The following is a 26,289-nucleotide window of genomic DNA, read 5'->3' on the forward strand; positions in this document are numbered from 1 at the left end:
GCCCGGCACGCCCTTTAGTCCCTGCCCCGAACTCCAAGACACGGCTCGTCGCCCCCGCCCCTTCTCCGGGCGGGGCCGGGCCGGGCTGCGGGGGCGTTCCCGAGCCGCGCCGGGCGGAGCCGGGCGGGGCCCAGCGCAGCCTAACCCGGCACAGCGCGGGCCGCCCCAGCGGAGCCCAGCCCAGGCGTGCCGAGCCGTGCCCGCCATGGCCATCGCGCACATCGCCACCGAGTACGTCTTCTCCGACTTCCTGCTGAAGGAGCCGCCGGAGACGCGCTACAAGGGGCTGCGGCTGGAGCTGGCGCTCGACAAGATCGTCACCTGCATCGCCGTGGGGCTGCCGCTGCTCCTCATCTCCCTCGCTTTCGCCCAGGAGGTCTCCATCGGTAACTCCGGCAGCACCCCTCTCCCGGTTCCCGGCGGCGAACAAAGGGCTCGGCGGGGCGGGGGGGCGGCGGAGCGGGGCTCGGGCGGGAACACAGCGCTCGGCGGGGCTCAGCTGCCGGGAGGGGCTCCCGCTCGGGGCAGGGCGGAGGGCGCCTTTGGGCCGCGGGAAGGAAAGCTGCCTTCCCGGAAAACATTCTTCCGGAGAGCATCCCTAGCAGCAGGCTCATCCAGGTGTGCTGGGCTTCCCGGCCAGCCCTCCCCGCGCCTCCCCGTGCCCTCGTTCTCGCTGGGGCATTCCCTGGCCGCTGCCGTTCTCTCAGCACCTCCTGAGCAGGAGCCTTGTCAGCCCAGCCGGCGCATCTTCTCCCGTGGGGGTGATGGGGAGCGCTGAAGCCGTGCCGCCCTTTGTTTCCCAGCGCAGTTCAGCCTGGAGCAGCCAGCCGGGATGTGCCTCGGAACTGCCTGTCTGCTGCCGCTCCCGGCGCTCGGGGTGTTCGGGAGTAGGATCGCGGTGTCGCTCAGCAGCTGTCAGGGACAGGTGCCACGGAGAAGGGCTGTCAGAGCTCTGCCTTTGCCCTGCAGGCGGCTCAGTGGGGCTGGTCACCCACAGGATGGGCAGTGGGAGACCTCTCTAAAGCTTTCCACTGCTCCTCTGCCCTCCTGCAACTGTTCCAGTTCAGTTTTCAATTTCTGCTGTGACTCGGTAGATGAAACTATACTTTACAGGTAAAGGACCAGGTTTCCTAATTATTTGACTACCTTTTTTTTACCCACCTCCCCAAGTTACAGAAGTGATCATGCAGCAGCCCGTGGCATGAGGAGTGGAACTAAAGGATCTTTAAGGTCCCTTCCAACCCAAGCGTTTCTGTTATTCTATAAGAATAGTACTACTTGGATGAAGATTTTAATGGTCAATAAGCAGTACTGTCCATTTTGAGACAGGGGTGAATCCTAGGATTTCCAGCCTTTCAGAGATAGTTCGATTTACTGCATGTACCTGTTTATTGCCATTCAGTGGCAATAAACTCTCCATCATCTCTATGATCTCCATCATCTACAGGATGGAGTCAAGTGAATGCCAGCAGAATGGAAATTGGAGTGGGACTTTGAATTAGTGGTGAATCTGTGCAAAGCCATCATGAATAGCACTGGTCAGATACCAGACTGCTTAAGAGATAAGATGCTCCAGACTGCTGTATTTACAAACAGCTACACACCTATTGCACTAGATGTGGGTTTGCCCCAGATCAATGTGGCCTGCAATACCTGAGCAGAGGAGTGAAGGATAACCAGACTGCAAATGCTGGGACAAGATCTGAGCCCTGTGGCAGCTCTGTTCATCCAGTTTCTGGATGGATACATCCATATTTCTGTACTCTAACCTGCTTCTTTTAGATCTGCTACTGATAACGAGCAAATTTCTTCCTCTTAAAGCGATGAAAAAGAGGGTTTGCATTTCCATACACTAACTTGTATATGGTCCCCTTAATTCTTCTTTCTACTTCTACTCTAGAAGTGCTGGATCCAGTTTGAAACAGTGCCTGTGTACTAATGTTTCTTTCGTTTGTTTCATTTTCCTCCCTTACACAAAGATCAAACACACCGTTGAACTGCAGAGTTCAATAAAGTGTGCCTTTCAGATGAGTTAAGTTCTTCTCTTTCAATTATTTCAATATTAAAACTACTTTGAATTGAATCTGTGAGTGCAGTAGATTCATAAAGCAAGAATAAAAAGTGGGCTGCATCTTGCTAGTGTTTCTTTTTGCTTAAAATCCTGAGCACCTGTTAGAAGAAAACATTGGGTTGAAAACTGAGCTTTTTTTAGTTGAAAAATAGATATGAAAATAGGCCCCGGGTATGGGTGAAACTGCACCACGTGGTATCCATACAGAAAGTGATAGTAAATCAGCCGTGCTGCTGTTACAGCTGTCACCTATTTCGCACACAGTCCTTGAAGCTCAACAGGCTGGCTGCTTATGGGACAGTCCAAAACTGCTTCCATTAAAGCATTTGGGGAAACACAGAGGATTTTAGGGGCTGGAAATTCCTGGTTGTCTGAGCTGTGGTGTTCAGCCAGTGATAAAATAGACAGCAAGGTTTGTTTTCAAACACTTCCTGATACAGTCGGGCTCTGAAAAGCTCAGGAGTGCTAAACTGAGGGAAAATGTTGGGGTCCATTTTTAGGTCAGAAAAAGAGCAACTTGGAGGTGGATGTGAAAGTGTTTGGTGGAAATACCTGCCTCAGAGTACAAGAACTGAACACCCTTTCCAAAAATGAATGCTCAGCTCCTATTTCTGTTGTGATAATTGCATTCTTCCCACATCAGATTCTCTTGGCATCTCATCCTGTCATCTTCCCTTCCTGCTCTTCTTTCCTGTTCTGTTGCAGTGTGGTGTCAGACACCTGCAATTTTCTCCTACACGTGGTTGCTCTTAATTGTGTGCAATTATTAAAACGTTTACAAAGACTATGGAAGTTTTCTGAAGCTACCAAGTAACTTTTAGTTTTGGCCGGAGTTTCAGGAAATAAATGAGATTCCAGTGGAATCACAGAGGATTGTCTGCTGGAGGTGTGGAAAACCCAGCTGCAACACCCAGCCAGCGAGCACCGCTGAAACTGTGGGGTTAGTGCCTCCACCCCACTTTAGCATCCTTCAGGGGCAGGAGGAGAACTAACCTGATTAGAAATCCATGGTCAGCTGTAGTTTTGTGAGGATTTTAAGCTGGTTCTGGTAGTGCTTAGCAGTGGCTGAGCTGTTCTCTGCTGTCCCTGGGAATCTTTGCTGCTTGAAATCCTGCACTTGTTATCTCTTTGCAGCTAGACCTTGTTTTATACAATTTTACATAATTTTATGTAATTTTATATATACTGGGAAGGTGGAAATAGTAATAGGATTGTGTTGTACATGTATATAACATATTATGGCTTAATAATATTTTCTTACATTACTTGGCAGTTCTTGGGTGAATATGCTACAGGTGGTCAGGTAGTGTGGTAATAGAAACCATCTAAATATAGCCCATTCTTCTTATAAAGGGGAAATAAACCTCTGAAAGATGGGTTACCCTCAGCAATTTGTGAGCCACAAATTAATAGAATTTTATCTGTGCCATTTTTAGTAAGAAGAGCTCTGAGTCAGGATTGAGATTCCAGTTTCTGAATTCAGTTTGGGTGTATTGCAAGATGTGCTTTCTTACTGTAAACAGCCTGGCTGAAAACATAGATATTTATTCCCAAGGCTCTGCTTGGAGCAGGGTACTGCCGATATAAGCAGGTACAGTCAGATGAGAAGAGAGGAAATTGAAACAAGCTGCTTCATTTTGGCATCTGCCAAAATTCAGCTTAGTTCTGGGTAAAGTATTCAAGAGCTGTCAGTTGCAGCTGAAAGAAAAGCAGATGTGAGAGCTGTCCACTCAACATCAAATATTTTCATCTTTTTCCATAGGAAGGCAACTGTGAACTGGTCATCTGTGCTTGTCACCAAATGATGTTGTTTGACCTCCTGCATACAACAGCTTCCAGGCACAGCTGTGCATTCACTGCAGCCTCGTGTGGGAGGTGATGGCTGGGAGGGGATACAAGGAGGGAGGGAGGGAGTGGAGAAGAAGGGAATTTTGTGGTGGCCCCAGCAGCCCTTACTACGTGTTCAGTTTGAGTGTTGGTTATGCATGGCTCATCTGAAGCTGGGATGAAGTAATCCACGTGTTTTAGCATCTCTGTTTTACTGTAGAAGAAAACACCTTGTAAACCTTTCCAGGACACAGAAACCATCACATGTTGAGTAAAGAGGGCTGAGAAACTTGGTTGTAATCGTCATGAAGGCTCCGTCTGTCAAAATGGAGATTTGCTGCACTAAAACCATCTTCTTTCCCACCGGTGCTCTGGTGCATCTTACCATGCTGGAGGGTGCTCAGAGGTGGCAAGGTGGAGCCTTGCCTTATGCTCTACACACCATGGGGTTAATGTCCCCATTGACCACTTTGGACTTTCCCAGTGGTGACAATCCTTGCTTTCCCTGCTCGTTTTCCACCTAATTTCTGGGCACTTTTTTCTTCCAATTTGTTTTTTTAATTTCCATCCTTGCAGTTGGCTGCCTGTGGGCTTTGAGGTGCTTTGGCTGGCAGAAAACACAGAGTGAAGGGTATTAGTGGGGAACTCTGCTGCATCCCAGAAGCTTCTGTGGGTGCCATGATGGCAGTAGTGCCCATCTGCAGTGCCCCTTACTGCATGTCCAGCTGGGCCTGTATCTCTCTATATAAGTTCATCATGTGTCTGAAGCAGTCATGAGAATAAAATGTCTAGAAAGGGGAAAACCCCCCAATATAAATCACAACAAATATACTGAAAAAACCAGTCCTAACTCTTGAATTGGATTCCTTTCCTTTCTTTCTGCCCCCTGTCTGGTCCTCCCTGCTGGTGTCTCTCTCCTTTTGTGTTCACAGGTTCCTGGGGAGGCTTTTGGGAAATAATCTTATCTTGTGACTTCATGAGAGCTGGGGGCTAAAGTTGGGTTGGGTGTGATTAGGCCAAAGACTACTACTGTGGCAGCTGCTGGCTGAGAGCTGGAAAAACCCCTCCCAGTGCTGCTGAAGCAGGCTGTATGCTCATAGTTGACGTTTGCACACCTTGCATTTAATTCAGCAGGATGCTGTGAAACCCAGGGCATTAATGAAGAACTGAGACAACAAATGTGTGAGTAGCTTCAGTCCAAAGCAGCCAGACAGGCTGAGAACTGCTGTCAGCAGAGGTGCAGATCCCAGAAGGACATACTGTGCTGCTCTTTGGCACATAGGGAGTGCTCAGGAAAGAGCAGAAGTTCCAGCATCAGGCACAGGCCTGCCTGGGCAGTCAGGGCAAACTTGTAAAAACATTTACTTTGGTATCAAGTCTGAACTGTCATTGGGTGAACATCTTTAGCTGTTGGTAAGATTTTTTCTTCTGTTTAATTCCTGTAGAGCCAGCTTTACATTTCCCGTGGAAATGATAGTAAGCTGCTTTAGCTGCCAAAGTAAATGTAAAAAGCATCATGGGCCTCTGGTACTGCCTGAGATTTGGGGTACCACCCATGTTGATGGTGAAGCTAGATGGTCATTGCAGTGTTTTGTAATGCTTCCCCTTCAGATGAAGGGAAACTTTTTTTGTCTTCCTTTAATCTCAGTGGTGGAAATTTAATTCACGATTCTTTTTCCCCATGAATCAAAAAACTTATCACTGTGAAGGCAATGCTTGATAAATACCCAGCTCTTTTCCCACTGCATGATTTTGAGACTTCTCTGAGGGATAACTTGCAGCCCCCTGGCGAGAGAAATATACTTTGTAACTCCTCTGACCCACTCCACTTAAACATTGAATCACCTGAGCTTTACGTTTTGCTAGTACTCCATTGCCAAAGTACCTTAGGGAAGAGGTTCTTTTCTCCAGTGCACCCATTTGCTCCATACTTCCTTCTTCAACAGGGTGTCCATTCTGTTTCACCCAACCTGCCACTTCAGTCATTCCTTCACGTGTGCCCCTAATGCATGTGTGTACACCTGTACACCCACATGTACATTTGTTTCTTCTTTGGTATGCATTGGGATTTCTTTTTTCATTTTTAAAAATATTTTTTAATGTTGGTGTGGAGGATGTGACTTGAATGGTGCCTGGCAGTCTGTACCTTGTCTATGTGTGCCTTGATTTTCTTGTTTAGGTGTTTCTGTAGTGGCTACTAAAGAGCATAATTCTTGCTAGATAAAATCAGATGTTTGGGTATCATGGCAAGTTCATTTTGCCTTGTGGAAAATTATGGTAATAATTAATGGCCAGGTTTTCCTCCAAGCATATGCAAATCTTTTTGCAGTGACTGCAGTGTATTAGAATCCAAATAATTACTTACTGAAGGTTTAATCCTGTCAACTGCAATCATTTGATCCTGGTTCAGGAAAAATAGTTAAGCCTGTGATTAGCATTGATTCTTGGAAGTCCTCTCTGTTAGTTGCAGTTTCTTAATTAGATGTGTAAGTCAACAGAGAGGTTTTGAGCCACTGAAGAGGAAACCAGTCTGGCTTGCTGGCTTTACCCTCTCTTTTGTAAAGGATGCAGCCAGAGGGTGCTGATCTCTCAGCACATCCTGCCTCACACACAGCAAAACAGTCCAGTACTGAAACAGGGACTCTCCTTTGAATTTGAGATTTCCTTGGGGTTCTGAGAGTTTCTTCTCATATGTAGATTTCCTGTGTAGGAGCTGCAGAAGAGCCACTTGCAGGAAAAAAAGGATATTCCTGGTACACATGTGGAGGCAATAGCTGGAAGTTTGTTGGCAAAGCACCCATGAAGATGTGCCACAGCTGGGTGGGGTGGCAGCTTGTCCTCACTGTGCACTGGCTGCAGTGACTCAGGCTTGTACTCTGCACTCAGTTGCATGCCTGCAAGTAATTCCTGCTGCCAACGACCAGCTCCATCTGGTAATCTTGGCACTCTTGGAAAAGTGTCATTTCATCATATGTAGCTGCACACCCGTTGCTGCCTTAGTTTTCTGCAGCTCTTTTGGGTGGTCTCTCTTTAGGACAACCATAGTAAATGGCATTTTTTTATCCTCATTTGTTTGCAAAAATGTAAGTCAAATCCCTATTACTCCTTCTCCAAAGCTAATTTAGTATCCGGAAATTATTACACAAAAAAGTGCATTGCCAAGTGCAATGATAAATTGGCCAGACTGTTGTGACAACTGCTTAACAAATGCAGTCATTTGTTATTCCTCAGCCTTCTTCTGTATATTTTATCTCCCTTTGTTATGGCCTTGTTTGCTGCTTTTCTCTTTCCCAAGCTATTACTTGCAGGAGCAAAGGGCAGGAATGGCTTCATGTCACCAAGCCAGGAGGCTGTTCCTTTTGTAGCAGAGGACTGTTAGCCTCTCATAAACTAGCCCTGTGCATAGCTGTATGCACAGCGGGTCTGTGGAAGGCAGGTAGCCCTGTGCCAAATTTCTCTAATAGAAACTACAGATTTTCTTCTCCACTTCTTCCAGAATAGTCCAACACAAAGTAAATTATCTCTCTATATATACTGCTATTACTGCTAGGAAGGAAGGAAGGATAGAAAATGGTGACAATTTTCTGAGGCATTTAATGATCTGTGTTTTGTATGGATGATGCACTAAAACATCTTCCCTGTACAAGTCTTAACATTACTACTGTTACTGCATAGTTGTAATTTGAATTAACAAGTGTTTACAAAGAAGACTGCAATCAGTTAAAAACCAGTATGACAACTGGAGTGTCCCCCTGCTTGAGGCTGAGCTCTGTCTGCTTGGCTCCCAAGTCAGGTTTCCAGTGTCCCTACTGAAACACTGGGGATTGTGAGGGATGTTCACTGCTCTGCTGCAGCACTGGCATCACTGTAGCTGTTCTGGTATGAAGTTGTGCCCATGACATTTCGGAGAAGGGGCCTGGCTGCCTTCTTCCTCACTCGTGCCTTTTAAACACTCCATCACTTTAAGTGGTGTTCCACCCATTAATGAGAATGAACACATGGAATGTGTTTCTTTTTGTGGATTCACAAACATGAATAAGACAAAGCATCTTTCTGAACAGTCCATTGCTCTTCCTTTGAAAGGGTCACTTGTTTGCTGCTCCACACTGGGCACAGCCACCAGCAGGAGATTGGTTAAATGATGAGAGCAGGGCATGAATGGTCCCTATCCAGTGGAGAGCAGACATTAAATGCCTGCTTTTTTTCTTTGCTTTTTCTCCCCCCCCTTATTTTTTTTTTTTTCTGCAATATATTATTTCTTGGGTTTCCACAACTAATGGAAATCATCTGGAAAACAAAAACTCCCAAAACTTTGGGGGAGTGCAAGTGCTTGTCTGGTGCCAACTTTGCTAAATCACATGAGCTCTACTCTGATAAACAGTAACTTGTTTTCCATAAGGGAGGCTTGTGACAGGTCAAACCACGATGACCAAACCATGTCCTTAAGATACTACAGCCTTAGAAATAATTATAATAGTGACTCATATGGAAAGGCTTTTATTCATAAAGCTCCTTGACTATGCTGCATTGTAAAGAGGCCGTACAAGTTACAAGGCAAATGCAGTTGACTCTTTTTCCAAAACTAGTTCTTGTTCACTGAAAGCTAAACTAGCAAAAAGGCACGACAAGTGATACAATCTTATATTAAATACTTATTCCCATAAGGCACACAGCAATGCTATTAGCATAATTTAGATGAATATATTAAGGGAAAAAATATAGCAATATTTTCCCCCTGTTGGTCTTCTGATATTGGTCTAAGTGTTGGAAGTTGCTTAGAAGAAATGTTCATGGAAGAGCCATCTCCACTCTGTGTATTTATTTGGTGAAATGACTTCCTGTTTCAACATTTATGAAAGTCTGGTGGAAATGTATGTGTGTTGAGGGGATGTTGCTTTCCTTTTCAAGGCTTCAGAAAGATAGCTGAACCGCCTCATCCTGTTTTACTGGCGTTATCTGAGGAGCCACTGATGCTCCATGTCCCATAAGCGCTCTTCCCGGTTGAGGTATGCTGTGGGAGGAGTCACATGGTGCCTGTGGCTGGTCAGAGCAGAATTTAACCTTAAGGCTGAGGCTGGCCAAATAGCTGCTCTCACTGTCACTTAGGGCCTTGATCTTAATTTGGAGCTCCTGAGCAGCTGAAGAGGCCCTGGGAATGAATGGGGATGACGGTGTTATGCATAATCTTGGACACTGGTGAGGAGGGGCCTGGCACGCTTTGGGGGTGTCTGAGGCCACAATTTCTCAGCCAAAAGTTACAGGGAAATCCTTGTTTCTACAGATATAACTTGAACCCCTCAAAATAGTTTGTAGACTCAGAGGCAGAAGAAGTGGCAGCACCCTGGGAAAATGTGCCCTTCCATCATTGCAAGGACTGCTGGGCTGCAAGAATGGTGTTTGAGGTCTTGTTACAACAGACATGTGAGCTGTAGGTTGTGCTTTTGGGAAATTGTGACACAATGGTATGTGATGGCATTTGTTGCCTCAGGCCTGATCCGGTCACACTTTGTATCTGTTAGTTCCCCTTTGGCCAACCTGAGTTAAGTGCGTGTGAGAAAGGTCTTTAAGGTCACATTCCCCACAAAACTTACGGAAATTGGCCGAAAAGATAGGTGCTTTTAATATGCTGTCTCAAGCCTTAGGAGACATCCTTAGGTGGATCCCTGTGGGAGTTATGGCCTTTGGGTGCAGTGGGACCTCAGTGACCCTCCTTCCCACAGAACTGCTGTGCTTTGTCTGATCACTTAACCTGAGAACTTTGGATACCATAACATCTTGAGTGTGTGCTTTTTTTTCTAAACTTGTTTTCTTCTTTTTTTTTAATCTTTCAAGGGTGCAATAACTTTTGCTTTGTTTTCCCAGGTGCTCAGATAAGCTGTTTTGCACCCAGCTCTTTCTCCTGGCGACAAGCTGCTTATGTGGACTCCTACTGCTGGGCAGCTGTGCAGCAGAAGCAACCATCCCACAACAACTTAGAAAACATACCCCTGTGGCTGCATAAAGTATGTATAGGTCTCCATCACCTGGCAAAGTTATTCCCACATAGAAACCTACCTTTGCCTCACTTGCTCCTCTGCTCTGCTGTAGTCCTTGGCTTTGACTTAACTCTCTATTTTTAGAATGTTTTCTTTCTCGTACTTCCAAAGAGGGGTAGCACTAGAGAAGGTATTTTCTCCTTCTAAATAAAGGGTCACCAGTTATCTGACACAAGAGTAATGTTAACGTTGCTGCGTTGCCCTGGAGTGATTGCTTCACCTGGCTTTAGCCAGGAACTATTTTAAAACTGGAATACAGGATGCAAAACTGCCTTAAAGCTTGTATCAAAAGCTTATTTTAGGAAAACAGGGTAATGAAAACATTTTATATTTTGACTGTGTTATTCTTGGCCAGTTGTGCATGCAGGGAGACTTATGGCAGACAGACATTTTGGGAGAGGTGATATTAATCACTGGTACCAACAGGTTTAACCCCTGTCTTCAGCGTACTCTCCTGCATGTCCACAGGTAAACTATGAGCTGGCTTTCACTGCTTCAGGTAAAGCAGCATCATACCGAATGCACAGAAAGAGACTCATTTTATGGGTTAAAAGTAGGTTTTAAGATACTTGAGCTGGCTCAAAGCAGTTAGCTGAGGTTTGGCAGGAGTTACACACTGAATTAATGCCATGCCTGGAGCTGACTCAACTCGAGAAGCAGCTTGAGCCTGCTTGAGCAGTGCTGATGCCAAAATAAGAAATGCTGTTGGGCTCTGCAAATTTGTGTTCTGCCTTCCTCAGCCCTTTTATTACTTGTCACAGCAAATAAACCCCTGGCATCTGGGGGCAGAGGAGAACCTGGTGCTAGAGCGAGCTCAGGTGTGGGACCTGCAGCACCTGTATTTCTGGCTTTTGCTGCTGTGTCCTAAGCCTCAGGTTTTATTATAAAGTCATCTGGTGGTATTTTCTCTGAGAGACTATTCAAGGCTGTCTCTGATTTGTTTTCTGACTCAAATCACTAACTGAGGATTTACTGCTGGCTTCTCCTGTTATCTCCACTAATAACCTTGACCTATTAGTAGGTGTGTGTTTCATGAATGTTAAAGCCAGACTTGTTGGTTTCTAGCCCGAACTCTTCCTTGCACAGTTAGGGCTCCACTTCAGACCTTCTACAGAGGCCAGTTGAAGCTGCTGGAACGCCTCACGGTGCAGGTAGCTTGCATGGCTGGAAACTCCACCTGCAAACCTGGATAGTTTGCTGTCTCTTTCTCTTGAGGGAATGAGTTCATTACCGAAATTCTTTCTGTTGAACTTCATGTGAGAGTCACCTGCTGATAGCACTAAGTCTGCTTGTTTGCCAGCCACAAATAGCTTAAGCACTCATACTTTTACGATGCAACCCATGTTAATTGGCTAACTAGTGCTGTATCAGAAATTGCTGCAGTTCCTCCCATGACAGCTTAATGGTATATGATGTTTCCTTGTAAATGCCCTGCAAACTGTCTGCAGGGAGTGCATCTGAACAGCTGAGCCAGAGGCTGTAACAGAGGCTGGTGCCTCATCTTAGCCTCCTAGACCCATGATTAGCCACCCACCCTTCTGATCCAGACACTGGGAGCTGCAGATGCTCTTCGGAGATCAGTGTTAGCTAATATACTTCTGGTTGCTCATCAGCCTCCATGCTTTAAAAGTTTACAGGGAAGGAGCGACGATACAGCTGTTTAACAGTGAACTTTGGCTCCCACTGTGGTATCTGAAGGCTGTTCTTTGCATCCAGGGCCAACAGCTGCTGGGTAGCTTGGGGTCACTTCTGCAGGAAGACAGGGCTTGCTTGGGTGGTCTTCCCAACCTTGCACTGCAAAGTATGTACAAGCTCATTGCTCTGCAGATTTTGGGTAGATAATAATTTTAAAAATGAGCAGAGCCTTTTGGCAGCACAGTGATGTTAAGGAGAAAAGGGAGACTTCCTGTGCTCAGGTCAGTGGAGATCTGACTCTGCAGTGTCAGGGACAGGGATGCACACAGAGGGACAGCAGGGATCGTTAACAACACTTAAAACTTTTCTCCTGCTTCCTGGGAAGCAGAGCTTTTATTTGCAGGTTCTTTCCAAAGCTTTGACTCACTTAGTATCTCACTGTATTGGCATGCGGGAAGGCTCCATAAAAAATGCTTAAGGAGGCATTACATTATGGATTTGGGGGAATGAGATTGTAGGCCCCGTTCCTGATTAAAGGGGATGGATTTCCTTTTGGCATGCTCTCTGTGCTCTGTCAGAAGTACTGTCTCCTGGGACAGTGCTCAGTGTGGTACAGAGAGGAAGCAGGAGCAGGTAGCTCTTTGGTGAGGAAGCCAACTTGTAGCAACCTGCACTGCTTTTGTTCTCAGCATCTGGTTGCTCTGGAGGATTATCAAACCCAGGCTGCATTGCAGAAAAACTGAAACCTTCCCATTTCCCTCCTTCCCTCCTATTTCAGAGTTCAAGTTTACTCTGGGATTTTGGTTTTTTGAACAGTAAAATGCAAGTTTCAGTTCTGGGCACTCCCCAAAGCTTGGCACCTTTACTGGTTGTCCTTTCTGCACTAGGAGATTTCTCCCAGGGGTTGAATTCATCAGTTTGGAAACTGAGAAAGAGCATACTGCAACCTTCTGGCTTTGTTGACTCTCTGGTAGTCAGTGTGCTCCTAGAGGGTGCCCAGGACCCCTCTCCATGGAGAACAGGAGTTCTGAAATTTACAGTGATCCTGGAAACTCTTCACACTGGATAACCCTTAGCAGGAAGCAAAAATGAGTTGTGTACTAAAATGCACAATTCAATAAACAAAATACCTGCAGATAGATAAATATAAAGAAGAGACTATGGTAGGTCCTGCCTGCATTCTTAGTTTAATGCTAAGATTTCCTCCTCTTTGTCAGTGAGAGATCTGTCAAAAGGATTATATTGTTGAGTTCTCTGACAAACCTCTTCAGGTTTGTCATTGATGAAACTTATTCTGGTCAGGCTTTACTCTTTTGTTGCTTCTGTTTTCTTATGGCATTTTCCACTCTGGTTCTATTCCCTTAAGAGGTTTATTGTGTCTGTCTGAAGAGTAAGAACAGAGATATAGGTTTTAGAGGTGAGTGGTAAAGACAGACAGGCAGTGGTGATGGGGGATGGAGCAGTTTTGCATTTGCCCACCTGGTGCAGACAGTTTGCTCTCTAAAGATGAGTGCCCCACCTGCCAAGTTATTTTGGCAAAACTTGTCTTGATCCTTAACTGGAAGGAGAAGAGAAGCTTTTTGCCATTGTGTGTGGGCAGACCTTGCAGTCTAGTTGAGAAGGAGAGGACCTGCACTGTGAGCCTTTTTAATCCATAGTGCACAGAAAAATTTATAAAACTTCAAGTAGGAGAACAGTGAGCATCATCTTACTGGCTCTTGATAGCAACCAAGCAAGCTGAGGGGTAGTTGAACACTGAGAGACTGACCACTTTATAGTCCTGAAATTTGGATTGCTAGGGTGGAGCTGCCTATGATCAAGAATCTTCTAAAGATTTTTTAAATTACTGTATTTTCTAGTCTGCTGCTAACTGGGGAGAAGCAAAGAAGAAGATACAGGTAAGCAAAGTAGAAGTTAAGGGAGTAGGTGGTTTGTCCGAAGAAGGGGATTTATACTCGTATGAAATGCAGGGAAACAACTCACCTGAGTGTTGAAAGAAGAGGTCTGCACATGTGGCACAGCCACACAGGAGAGGTTGGTTGCCTGGCTCAGATATCAAAGTGCAGGACAAGTGCTTTGGGACCTGCCGAAAGCATTGCATACAGAGAGTGGGTCTGCAGTCTTTGTATGCATGAAGTGAAATTACGTCATTGAAAACCCTCACTTTTTGTAAAAGAGGTAAGATTTACCATGAACCCTTGAGTTGTTCTTTGAATCATTTGTCTGAGGACACAAAAACAAGCCTTGAGGTTATTCATTATATTGATGGTACAGTTATAATCATGATTGTTACCTGGTTCTAGTTACTCATTGTTTGTACAATTTCTTAATTGACTGAGGGCTCCTCATGTTTCACCTGTAAACCCTACCCAGAGAGATTAAGGGCTGTCAGAGCAAGGAAACTCATATGCAGATGCATTTATAAATAATTATTTGAAAATGTAGTGTTAGAGCTACTTAAGTTTGTTGCAGATGGAGTCATCCACTTCACTCATGAGAGAGGCAACAATGTGTTGATATAAAACAGTGAACTAACCAGTTCAGTGGTAAATGTTACAGTGGTTTAACAAGATTTAGTGGGAAGATACACTTCATTATTTAGTACATGGAGGATAGAATGAGAGTTGCTATGGAGACCCTCCTGTTGAGTCATGAGGTTCAGAAAGGACTCCTCTGTGTTCTAAACCCCTTCTCAGAGGGGAGTTCAGGTGTGGCTGGGTGCCAGCTTAGTCCCAGACTTGCCAGCAGTTTATGTGTAAAGGATTATATGTGCACTGTCAACCCTTTATATCACTTAGCTAAGATTTCAAGGTTTATCATGCTGTTAATCACTTAAAGACAGCGTGCTACAGCAAGGAATCTCTCAGCCTTGAGGAGTAACCTTGAAAGGTATCCCAGCTCAAGGGGAGAACCTGACATGCAGCCTGCAGCTATGCTGGAAAGCTTAGCAGGTCCTGGGCTGCCCACTGCTTTTGGAGTATGATGATTGACTTGTAGTCATCTTTGTACATCAGCAAGAGGTCTGGGTCACTGTTCCAGGCAGTCCTTGACTACCACATTGCCATCTGTCACCCAAAGTCCAGAATAAACTGTATACAGCCATCACAGCCTCCACTGGTGATTATGGGTTGAGATGATTTGAACTGGAGAAATACAGTTTTGAAGCTATATCAAAACAGGAAGTATATAACAGGTGGGATAAAGGTCACATAGGGTTTGAGATTCACTTGTAGGTTTGGAGATAGGATAGGATCTCAGTCAGAATGATGAGTCGCTTATAGCTGTTTCTGCTGAACACCAATGAGACATCTCCCATTGCTGCAAACAGGAATAGAGTCATATCCAAAGGGATTTTAATGCATTTGCTTCTGGAAACATGTAATTACTGTCATTAGCCTGTTAGGAGCTTATTGCCTTTGCTTGGGCTCTTTCCAGAGACAAAGAGAAAATTGGAGCTGAAGAGGGAGACATGTCACCATGTTCATGTATTTTAAAGTCAAATGAGTGAAGGCACTTCAGTGCTTCATTCTTTGTTGAATATTGTGTGCCAGTTAATTTTTCTCAAAGTTGTTATCCAGACCTGTGCAGCTACAGTTTTGTGCTATTGTACTTAAAGTTACTATTTGACTATGGTCAGCTGGGTGGAAGTCAGAATGTTTTCAGTCACTTGTATAGTGCTTGCCCAGAGGAAATAAGGACTTAAGATGCAATAAATTAGAAAGCTGTTGTTTTCTAAATGCCATTAACGTTATTTTCATCTTCTTCCAGCCATTTTTATCCAGACCCTGCTAAGCTTTCTGTAGATTAGGTCCTTGAAAATGCCCTTTGCGTCACTCCACCAATTCCAGCCATTTTTTTTTTTTGCATGATAAAAGCATATTTGAGGTTATAAAGCAATTATTTTAAATGGCCTTTTAACTTATTTGCTGTGTATTTACTTCATCTTAGCACAGTTGAAGCTGGTAATGACAGACTATTTTGTGCTTTAGTCTGATTTTATCTTTCACCTTTGGGAGAGTGTGCTGCTAATGCATCTTCGATAAAAGTCTTGTGATTCCAGCACCTTATGTGCTTCTGCAAGTGGACTGCTCAAACACCTCTTCTTCTGTACCCATGCACGTGTTCTTGCTGAACAGTAGCTGAGTACTAACAAATTTACTTAAACGGCCTGGAATGTGCACAGGGCTCAAAGGCTACTGCAGCAGTACAGAACAAGGGGCAGCCTCTTGGCTTCCAATTGCTCTGCTTCCTTGGGACCAGTGTGACATCAGACTAAGAGCCAAGCAAAGCAGAAGAACCTGCTTCCATCATCCTTAGCTTTCAGGAGCTCAGCAATACTTAGCAGAAAACATACAGGGCACTGCAGTTTGAGTTCCTGCTGCACCCATCACCCGTTTTGTCAGTCTCGTACTGAATATGTTGAAAAGGAACTTGATAACTACACAGCAAAGGAAAAACTTGAGTTTTACTTGTGGGCTAGTATCATTCTCTGGCATAGCTTTGACAATACAGTTCTTGGGATCAGTGACACTTCCTTTTACTTCGATGCTACAAACTGTCCCAGACTGAAGTAACATTTCCTCCTTGTGTATTCGGTGCCTTGGGAGCAAATAAACCGTCAAACCATAAACCGTAAAAGAAAGGCAGATGGCACATGCTCGTCTGTGCACAAATACCACAGAGTCCTCTTCTAAAGATGGGAAGTCATTATGTTTGACTGTCAAATGTAGTCAGAGGAGCTGGACAACCCAAGTTTGTTGTTCTGAAACCTAGGATTCATGCCAGATGACTTTGCATTTTCACTTCTGCCTGTCATTCAAGGCCTTAAATTTTAATGATTCAAAACAATTTTCTGGTTATCTAAGCCTACTGTTAACAAATAGAACAAGCATATCTTTCATTTTTAAAAAAGCCAGGGTCTGAGAAGGATGGAGTTGTGCATCAAGTGCTGTGGAGGAGCTGACAAATACAGGCTTTTGTTTGCAAACTAAAAGAGCTGGACTAATGATCATGTTGCTGCTCTGGTTTTGAGACCATTCAGAAAAGAGTTGCACAGTGTTTACTTATGCAAAGCTACAGCTACAGCTTTGGGAGTGGTGAGAGCCTGGCAAGGGAAAGCCCAGCAAATGCATAACAAACATGCCTTTTCCCCAGCAGTGTGATGCTTCCAGGTGAGGAGGCAGTGGTGAAGGAGCTGGGGAGAGGAGGAGGTGCAAGGGAAGATGGCAGAGGCTGGTTTCTGTAAGGCAACAGCCTAACAAGGTTGGGGAGAGGGGGACATTGGAGGACATCTGGGACAGAGCAAGAGAGCTGATGCCAGCGTGCTACACAAGTGCAGAATTTTTTCAAGGTATAAAGGAAGACATGGAGACTAACAGTGGAGGTTTTGGGCTGTGACTTCAGTGTGACAACTATCTTGCCTCTTACCGTGTGTCACATAGGACGCAGGGTAAAGAGATCTTTAGGAATATATGCGATACTGCTGATGGCAGCTCCAGTTTTGAGGGTCACAAAGGGAATTCATAAATCTTCTTATGCCTGTAAAATTTGAAATGAGTGAGTATTAAAGCCAAGAGGTATAAACCAATGTTTCTACTTCTACATAATACAGAATTCAGAGTACTGATAGAACCTGGATATGAAACCATGAAGTTTTGGGTAAACCAAGGCATCAGGAGTCAGACCTGTGAGGCCTGGTGGCATTGTCCACAGTGATAAATAAGAAGAACAAATTCTTGTGCTGTTGATGAGATGTCCAAAACACGTTGGACATGCCAGAGCTTTCCATCTCAATTGGAAAGGCTAGACCTGGAAGAAGGAAGATGATCTGACATTATCTGTTGTGTGCAAAGAGGAAAGAGAGGCAGTAGTGAGGGCAGAGCTCTGCACAGTTTTTATGGGCTGTTGTGGGTAGGGGAAGTCAGTCATTTAAGATCTAATACATCATATGCATTCCTACTGCCAGTAATAACACAGGATTTTGCTTTAATGGTAGGTGATATTAGAAGTAATTTTCCTGAATAAAATGTTCCATAACATCGAATTATTTACTTTGTGCATGCAGAAATTTAATCTCTCTTGATTAATGCAAACACAAGTTAACATAGTAATATTAGGTCCAGATTTTCATCTTGTTAAATACCTACAAATGTACGTGTAGCTTTTCCACTTGCACTGATTAATGACTTCAGTTCAAGCTTGCTCTAAAAATCTCCACTGGCTTTGCCAGTGAGTGTGCATATGCACATGGCTGTAACACTTGTGATGTCTTACATCTGTTTCATATTTGTTTACTGCAACTAATTTAAATTTCCTTAGGAGCTGATGCTGGATTTGAGTGAAGTCTGCTTGCTATCAAAAGCTGAATGTGATGAATTAGAGGTTGTCTGAATTTGCAGCACATTTCACTAAGTGCTTGTCTAACCAGGTCTTACATCATGTCTCTGTAAGGGTAATGTTATGTATGATTTTATACTTTGAATATCATGTCAGAGTAGATAGAAAACACCATCTTTCCTGCAGCTGGGAGGAATTGGAGTTAAAATTGCATGACAAAAACTACTTGTTGATGAGTAGAAGAAAGAAAAACTTCAAACTTGTATTTTATACCTGCTTCAGCCCTTTCCCTAAGCAGCGGTGACCATGTAAGGGCTGACTTCTCAGTGCTGCATTAACACCAGACCATTCTGATGCTGTGTGTTGGTTTCCATGTAGATGTTATCTGAAAATATTTAAATACCTTGAAGTATTGCAGCCACATTTACATCCTTTACAGTCACTGTATATCACGCACTCTGAGCATGTATGTTTGTGGGCATGGAGAGCATGTAACAGCTCCATTATTAACCTCCTGACAGCTAATGGAGAGCAGGAGAGATTTTGCTGGTGGCTGGAGTGTTTTAGTTGCTATGAGCAATGGTGACACATCGAGCAGGGAGAGTTAGGCGACAGTATCCTCTTCTTTCAGTCAGCTCCTCTGACAGCTGCTTTGCTTTGCTCTTTGTTTGTTTTTCCCCAGGTTAATGCTGTCTTTCTCAATGTCAGGTCCAGCAGTTACGAATATGCAGAAATTGTTATCAGGATTGAAAATGTTATCAGGATCATGGCACCTTTATTCTGTGGGCTTTTGTTTTTGCTTCGGTGGGGGGAAGCCCTAAGCAGCAGCAAGGTTACTGGAGCTGTTGGAAAAGACATTTTGCTTCCCTGTATATCCCAAGTAATCAAAAAATTGGGTTTTACTAGAAGGATTTAAATAAAATTATAGGGATTTAATAGGCTTATAGGAAACCTAGTACTTATGGAGAATGATGATGTTTGGCTGACTGACTTGCTTCTTATGCAGGTGAAGCCTAATCAGGGTTTTGTTCTCCCTGCAGTTCTTCCCATACATCCTTCTGCTCGTTGCTATCCTGCTGTATTTACCGTGTTTGTTCTGGCGCTTCACTGCAGCACCTCACCTTTCCTCAGACCTGAAATTTATTATGGAAGAACTTGACAAAGCCTATAACAGGGCAATCAAAGCTGCTAATAGCATTCGAAGTGGAGACCCCAGGGACCCTACTGACTTGATTCCAGCTGCTAATGAGAACTTGACACAGAGGTAAGATGTTGGGGCTTGGCTTTCTTTGCTCTTCTCTTCATGTTCTTAACAGATGTGATGTCTGTACTCACTTAGAAATTTATTGCAGAGGTTTGAATGGTGACCTGACACACTTTTAAGTTTGGTTAAAAAAAAGATGATACCTGAAATGATTACTTTGGCACTTGGAGCTGGAACTTAGCATGTTCTTTTTTCAAAAAAAACGTGTAATGAGCTCTTCAGATTACTTACTACCTGAGGTGTTCCAATTGGTGTTAAATAGTTTTGCCCACCACACTGTAATAAAATAGAGATACTGCAGTCCTCATTTCTCAATGTTCTTGACAGTTGCTTGCACGCTGTCAAGTTACTTGTCATCTCCTGTCCTTTAAGATCTAGGTCTGCAAAGCTTCTGATAAAAAAAAATATTAAAAAACCCAAACATCAAATGCAACAAAAGTGACCCCCTCCCCCTCTGATCAAGTTGGTGCACTGTTCCAACCAGATCTATTTTCTGTTTTCTTCTAGGTCAGGATACATGTTTCTCTCTGTATGTGGGGATACAAATAGTGCAGTAGGGACTTAGGTCTCTGCTTTGAAATGTGGAGTTAGGTCTTGACAAGTAAAAAGCCTTCTAGCGTTCTATTATTGAACAAGTGCTTGGGGAGTCTGCTTTTCCACATGGATTTGCTTACTTTACCTGTTTTGTACTGGAAAAGAACAAAAATATTTTGTTGCCATGAGGGCTATACTTTTTTTTCCATTTTCCAGTGTTTGAACTCTCTCGTTTCTTAAGGAACTTTTCTGTATTAGAATGTTGATATTTTTCATTTATCTGCTATTCTGTTGGTTTTCTATTGACTTCAATAAAACTACCCTTAATTTACCTCAATAAGAGCATGTGAACATGTTGGAGTGGGTCCAGAGGAGGATTATGAAGATGATTAGAGAGATGGAACACCTCTCCTGCAGATGCAGGCTGAGAAAGCTGGGTTTGATCAGCCTGGAGAAGAGAAGGTTCCAGCGAGACCTTAAAGCACCTTCTGGTACCTAAAAGGGATATACAAAAAAAATGAAGAGGGAGATTTTAGAGGGGCATGTAGTGATAGGACAAGGGGGAATGGCTGAAAACTGAAAAAAAGTAGGTTTAGATTAGGTATTAGCAAAAAATTCTTCCCTGGGAGGGTGGTGAGGCTGGTGCAGGTTGCCCAGGGAAGCTGTGGATGCCCCATCTCTGGAAGTGCTCAAGGCCAGGTTAGGTGGGGCTTTGAGCAACGTGGTCTGGTGAAAAGTATCCCTGTACATGGCAGAGCACGGGGATTGGTTGGAAATAGATGATGTTTAAAGAACCCTTCTAATGCAAACCTTATTGTGATTCTATGATTTTAAGAGGGTTTCCAATCTTGTATTTCTTTTCGAGTGCTGGGTTTTGTTGATATTTGGGGTACGTGAATGCTGCAGCATCTGATCTACATGATTTGGTGTTTTTTTCTCTCTTTTTCAGTTTGTGGGAAATATCTGAAAGCTACTTTAAATACCCAATTGTGGAGCAGTACCTGAAGACAAAAAAGAATTCAAAGTGCTTAATAATTAAATACATTACCTGCCGTTTACTCACACTAGTAATTATTTTCATTGCATGCCTCTATCTGGGCTACTACATCAGTCTCTCCTCGCTGAGTGATGAGTTTCTCTGCACTATCAAAACTGGGATCTTAAAGAATGACACAACTGTTCCAGAAGTGGTTCAGTGCAAGCTTATTGCTGTTGGTGTCTTCAAGGTACTCAGCTATATTAACCTGATAGTCTATCTGCTGGTGATGCCCCTGGTAGTGTATGCAATGTTTGTTCCATGGAGGTGGAATTCAGGTGTTCTCAAAGTGTATGAAATCTTGCCAACTTTCGATGTTCTGAAACTTAAGTCAAAGCATTTTGATGACTTAAGCCTTTACCTCCTCTTTCTTGAAGAAAATGTGAGTGAACTTAAATCATTTAAATGCCTTAAAGTGCTGGAGAACATTGCAGTTTCTGAGAAGTTTGATGTCATGCAGCTTTTGGTAAACCTTGGTACTATTAAGACTGATACCATAGATGGGAAGCCGGGGACCGCTGAGTTGGAGAAGCCTGAAGAAACACCTATGGAAGAGCGGGAAAAAGATGCAACAGAGTTACGAGGTAAGCTGATCTAGATGTGTATCCCTACCAAAAACTTACTCATATATTCTGTAAGATAATGGACCTGCTTAGTCCTTGCTGTGTTGCCTGCTGTGTAAGTGCTATAACCTCAGAAGACTGTGGTGGTGTAGTGGCACAGCTAAACCCTGGAGTGTCTGTTAGGTTGGTGGTGCCTGCTGACATCTCTGCTCTGGCACTAAGGGGCTTCAGCTGTTTGGACTTTAACTGTTTAAGACCCCCTGCACAGTAGGAGAGCTCTAGGTTGGTCCTACAGTAGGTTGTGCTTGCAGGAGCTCTGGTGAGAAAGCTGGTGGTTTCAGGACTTTTTTCAGAAATTAGCTCCGAAGTGTAGTAACTGCTGCTTCTGCTTCTGTTCAGGCTTTGGCAGAAGTCTTCGGTGAATATAAAAATAAGTCTGATGCTCAGAAATGCTGCTGGCAGAGGAACAGAAAATGACAAAAGAAGGGAAGTGGGACTGGGGCCAGTGAACATGCTCCTGTTCCTGCTTTCGCAGAGAGCAAGGAAGATTGACTGTAAAGTGATTTTTGCCAAAATGGTCCAAGTCAATCTGGATTGGTGCAATGGTTTTCTAGATATCTCATCAGTCTGCAGACATGGTCAGCTTGAGCAATCACTCTTACATAAGATACAATCTAGGGTTCTGTCCTAAAAAATGTGGCATATCTTAATTGTGAAACCAGTTCCTTCCTCAAGTACAGAATTAGAGAAGCCAAATATCCAGGGGGAGGTATAAACCAAAAGTGATGATGCTTTAAAACATTTAGAAGCTTACCTGAGTATGTGAGCACAATGCTGAGGGCAAGTTAAAGAGCTATTTCAAAGGCAGGAAAAGAATAAATCTATTTTCTCTTCAGAAAGCTATGCCCTGTAATTAATAAAAAAGAAGCATCAGTACCCAGGGGTTAGCTGTTCCTCTGTAACTGGGTCAAGCAGTTGTGGTAGGCTGAGATTTGGAGAAGTCAACAGGAGAATTAGAACTAACAAGCAGAATTATTTTTGGACCAGAAGAAGCCCTTTTGGCAGCCAGCTCTTGTGCAGCAGCTTGGAGTAATTCTGACAGAATATAGTTTTCCTCTCAAATCTGTCCCTTTTTCAAAGAACAGGTGGGTTTGGAAGTAAAATATAAGAACCTAAGGTGGAGGTCTGGGCTCAAGGAGCTGAAAAAGTTAATCGAAAATCTGACTCATTTTTATCTGAAAGAAGAATTTTGGAGATTGTTTTCATCTCACAAAAACACTTCAAAGACTTATTTTTGTCCAGAGCAGAACAAACTCATGCTTGAAGCTCTGTTTAGATGCATTGCAGAAAGAAGCTGCTGTTTTTATGACCAGCTCTGGCTGGTGCAGCCCCTGTCCTTCTGCCAGGGGACAGCTGCAGGCTCCACCACCCATCAGCTAAGCTTTGCCCACAGCTCATCATCTTTTCCTCTGTCTGTAGTGGTGTCAGCATGTTTTAATTAGGGACTGTGTTAACAAGTGGTAGATGCTGGCTCTGGGAGAGAGATGTGCAGGGCATCCTGCTGCCGGGTGTGGGGCAGCGGAGGCAGCGCAGGACAGCCGGCAGTGCAGCACGGCCTTGGTGGCAGTTCCTTTGTACACCACAGGTCGAGTGGTTTGATGGCCCTTTCTCTTCTAAAGCTTTACCTTCTCTTCAGTTCTGACAGACCACGATGCAAGTGGCAGTGTGGCTACGAGGGAAGACAAGAGACTTCGCCAGAGACTCATAGATTCTTCATGCTGATGACTCCCAGCTGCAGGAGCCAGGAGCCCCGTTCTGTGGGAAGGCTCCTCCTCTGCCTCCGCTGCGCTCAGCGCAAGGTGCTGCTCTTTGAATGCAACCATTCTCAATTGCCTGACAGTTCCCCAGAGGCCAAACTGGTTTACAGACTACTTGTTATACAATAATCAGGAGTCATGTGCCTGAAAAAGCGTGTTGTACGCTTCCATTATTTATCAGAAAAATCAAACCACATACAAGGAGGAACAAGAACAAAAAAATTCTGTCATAACAAGTGATGTGCACTGAATGCAGTTGAAGCTGGCAGCTGGACAGAGCTTGCTGCATGTTGTAGAAGGATGGGAAATATAACCCTTTAGGTAGCAAAAAGATATGGCCACATTGCATCCTGAAGTGTTGCTCTGCAGCAGTGGCCATCTCAGTTCTGGGGTTTAAGTAAGGTAACTTTGGTCTCTCTGTCCTGGAAAAGGTGGGGCAGGGATGGGGTTTTATAATGAATCTGGTTAATCTGTACCAGATGGTGGCTGACACTGATACTGGCTGTGTCTTCGTGGGAAAAATAGAGGTTACTCTGTTCAGCTTGAGATGTCTTGGTTAGTCATCCCAACATTCGTGTCTGGGATAAAGTACTTGACACTGGTGGAAAAGAAACTACGAATAGTTTTAGTGTTAAGAAGGTACTGTAAATATTAGGGATTATGAATTTTCTATGTGTTAATAAATTTAAAATGTCTTAACACTTTTTTTACGAAATGCAATGATGTGAAAGCTAAATGTTGGTTTAATTTCTATCTCTCAGTTGTTTTGGTCAGAGTGTCTAACAAATCCACCTTGGAATTTTGGGCTGAAGATCAGTGAAGTTGCTTCTGTTTTTGTAATGGTTTGTCGAAGTATTTCGTAATGTTTTTATGTGTGGAACTTTTCTCAACGTGTTTGTAGTATCAAATGCAATATTAGTTGTGCTGTTTTCCAAACCACACTTGAGAAGACAAATTAACTTGTATTACAGTGGCACCCAAATGCCTCAGCAGAGCCAAACACCCAACAGCCAAGGTGAAGTAGATGTAAATACTGTGAAAGGTCGTTCTCCCCCACACACATTGTGACTCTATTTTAATTAAAGAAAAGATGCTTAGTGTATTGGAACGGCCAAAGTAAGGGGGAGTGTTTGTATGTTGGAAAACTGTTGTGGTTTGTTATCAGACCATGTGGGGAGAGTAGAATTCAGCTTTAATGTTGACCCCCCTGCCCAAGACCTCAACCTTCATTGAGTATTAAAATGACCTTTGTCTTGAAATGGTAGGTGCAGGGTGAGGTGGGTGGGGAGTGAAGAACCGCAGTGGTGGTGTGTATCTTTCACAAATGTCATATACTGACTTATTTTTCTGTATCGTCCATGTAAGTGAAATGATTTGCCTGTCACCTCCTCCAAGTCGGCTTTTTAAACAAAGGAGGACTTCTTTTATAGCTAGGTAGGACTTCCAGTTCTGTAAGACTTCCATTTGGCAGTTCCTTTGTGTCACCCACTTTTGTGCTCTTGTCTGCTAGTATTCTCCGTATGGTTGTGGATGAGGGGCAAACAGGAGTGGGTGGTGTTACCATTTTTGCACAGAACTCTTTATGTGCTGCAGCAGATTTCAGAGATTGTGTCCCTATTTGAATCTGGCTGCTGTTGAACAAGTGGATCTGAAAGTGCTGCTGTGCTACACTTAGGGCTAGTACTACAAGAACTCTTCAGTTTTCATATGGCTTTCAGCTAAGACAAGCCTTATTTTAAAAGACGTTTTTAAAGCCGTATTTTATGCTACCTCTGCACAGCACACAGCACAGCTGCAATCCTAATGTCCCTTGCATTACCAGCACAGAACAGGGCTTATATTGGACACTGGTAGTCCAAACTGCTGGATTTTATTGCCATACTTCTGCCACCAAGCCTATGAACCCTCTCACCTTTCCTAGATTGTCTGGCTATGCTGATGTGTTGCTGATGGTCCTCTATATGTAGGCAGTGCAGGTGCACATTGTGCATTGTGTGTCTTGGACAAGGAGCTATAGTGCAGTACTAAGATTCTGTGATGTGGATGTGTTTGAACTGTTTGATGTAAGTAGAGTTCTCAGTCTTTAAAATTCAAAGCTCCTGGAAGCCACATGTTCATGTTTCATGTTGGATATGTACCTAACTTTTTACTTATTCCTCTTCTGTATTTAAAAATGACTTGCTGCAGTGAATCTGTTGTCTTTTAAAGTGTTTAATAAAATTCCTGTCAATCCTCCTCGGTTATTAAAATAAAACCAGTTTTGTCAACTACAATAGCATAAGTGTCTGAAGGTTCCAGGAACAGTCACGTGTTGCCATAGTGCAATACATGTGGGCTGATGCTAAACCCTGAGGAAACATTTTGGACAGTGGTTATAATTCTGCTCTTTCAATTTTTGTTCTCCTAAAATTGTCAGAGCAACATGAATTGGTTCAAAATCTGTTTAAATTTGAAAAGCTGTTCAGAAAGTGTCAGCACATGATAAATAGCATATCCATTATGTGATTTACTATCTACAAATTGGCCAGTCTCAGCACATTTGAACTTTTCAGCTGTATCTTCCTGTTTTGTGTTTCTTAACTGCCCAGCTTTAGTGGCACTGCTCCTGCTGTGTTTTGCCATTTTCAAAACATGGGCTGAATTCCAGTTTAGGCCTTATGGAAAAGAGTCCATCTTCAGCCTCTTCATCACTACACTCTTTCTAGAAACAGTTACATTTGTCTGTCTTCTTTTAAATACCCCAGAAAATAAAATGGCAGTGTCAAGATTCAGGTTTGGTCCATGTCATTCTTTCTCTCTCCTTGTCTCTCCACCACTTGGGTATTAATAATCCTCCAACTGCAGGAGAGCTCCAATTAGCTCCTGTGCACACTCTTTGCCTTACACTGGCTCTTGCATGATTTAAAACTTGTGATTTAAACTTCAGAGAGCAAGTAAAAATGTTTATTCCAGTAGCAGATTGTGTGCCTCTAAAAGCAGCTGTATTCCACTGTTTTTCTGCCTCTGGATGTTGTCAGTCACTGTTAGAATAAAGGATGAATTTTGTGTCCATTTTTTTCCCCTTACTGGGAACAGTAGATGTTTTAATAGCAGCTTTGATGACTATTTTAGTGCCTAAGCCTAGAGCCCCATTAACAAAGGTTGTCCTGGCTGCACTTTATGAGCAGGAAG

The 26,289-nt window shown here is 43.7% G+C and overlaps 1 protein-coding gene across 2 annotated transcripts; it reads left to right on the forward strand.

Annotated features, from left to right (window-relative positions):
• Positions 1–109: 109 nt before the first annotated feature.
• PANX1 (pannexin 1) lies at positions 110–25,889 on the forward strand. 2 transcript variants are annotated; one of them, XM_032099187.1, is made up of 6 exons: positions 110–386; positions 9,761–9,900; positions 13,428–13,466; positions 18,945–19,168; positions 20,652–21,322; positions 22,998–25,889. In XM_032099187.1, the coding sequence occupies exons 1-6, from the start codon at positions 206–208 to the stop codon at positions 23,081–23,083; spliced, it is 1,341 nt and encodes a 446-aa protein (XP_031955078.1). In that variant the 5' UTR covers positions 110–205; the 3' UTR covers positions 23,084–25,889. The 2 variants fall into 2 exon arrangements, with proteins under 2 accessions (XP_031955078.1, XP_031955079.1); XM_032099188.1 differs by lacking the exon at positions 13,428–13,466 and having other exon boundaries at positions 112–386.
• The last annotated feature ends 400 nt before the right edge of the window (positions 25,890–26,289 follow it).

Source organism: Corvus moneduloides, chromosome 2 (genome assembly GCF_009650955.1).
Source record: "Corvus moneduloides isolate bCorMon1 chromosome 2, bCorMon1.pri, whole genome shotgun sequence".
NCBI lineage: Eukaryota > Metazoa > Chordata > Aves > Passeriformes > Corvidae > Corvus > Corvus moneduloides.

Excerpts from the sequence above, each read along its gene's own strand:
- PANX1 (XM_032099187.1), top strand. The coding sequence starts at position 206 with ATGGCCATCGCGCACATCGCCACCGAGTACGTCTTCTCCGACTTCCTG. Across the intron at positions 9,901-13,427 it reads TACCCCTGTGGCTGCATAAA|TCTGCTGCTAACTGGGGAGA; the intron begins GTATGTATAGGT and ends TGTATTTTCTAG. Across the intron at positions 21,323-22,997 it reads AGATGCAACAGAGTTACGAG|TTCTGACAGACCACGATGCA; the intron begins GTAAGCTGATCT and ends CCTTCTCTTCAG.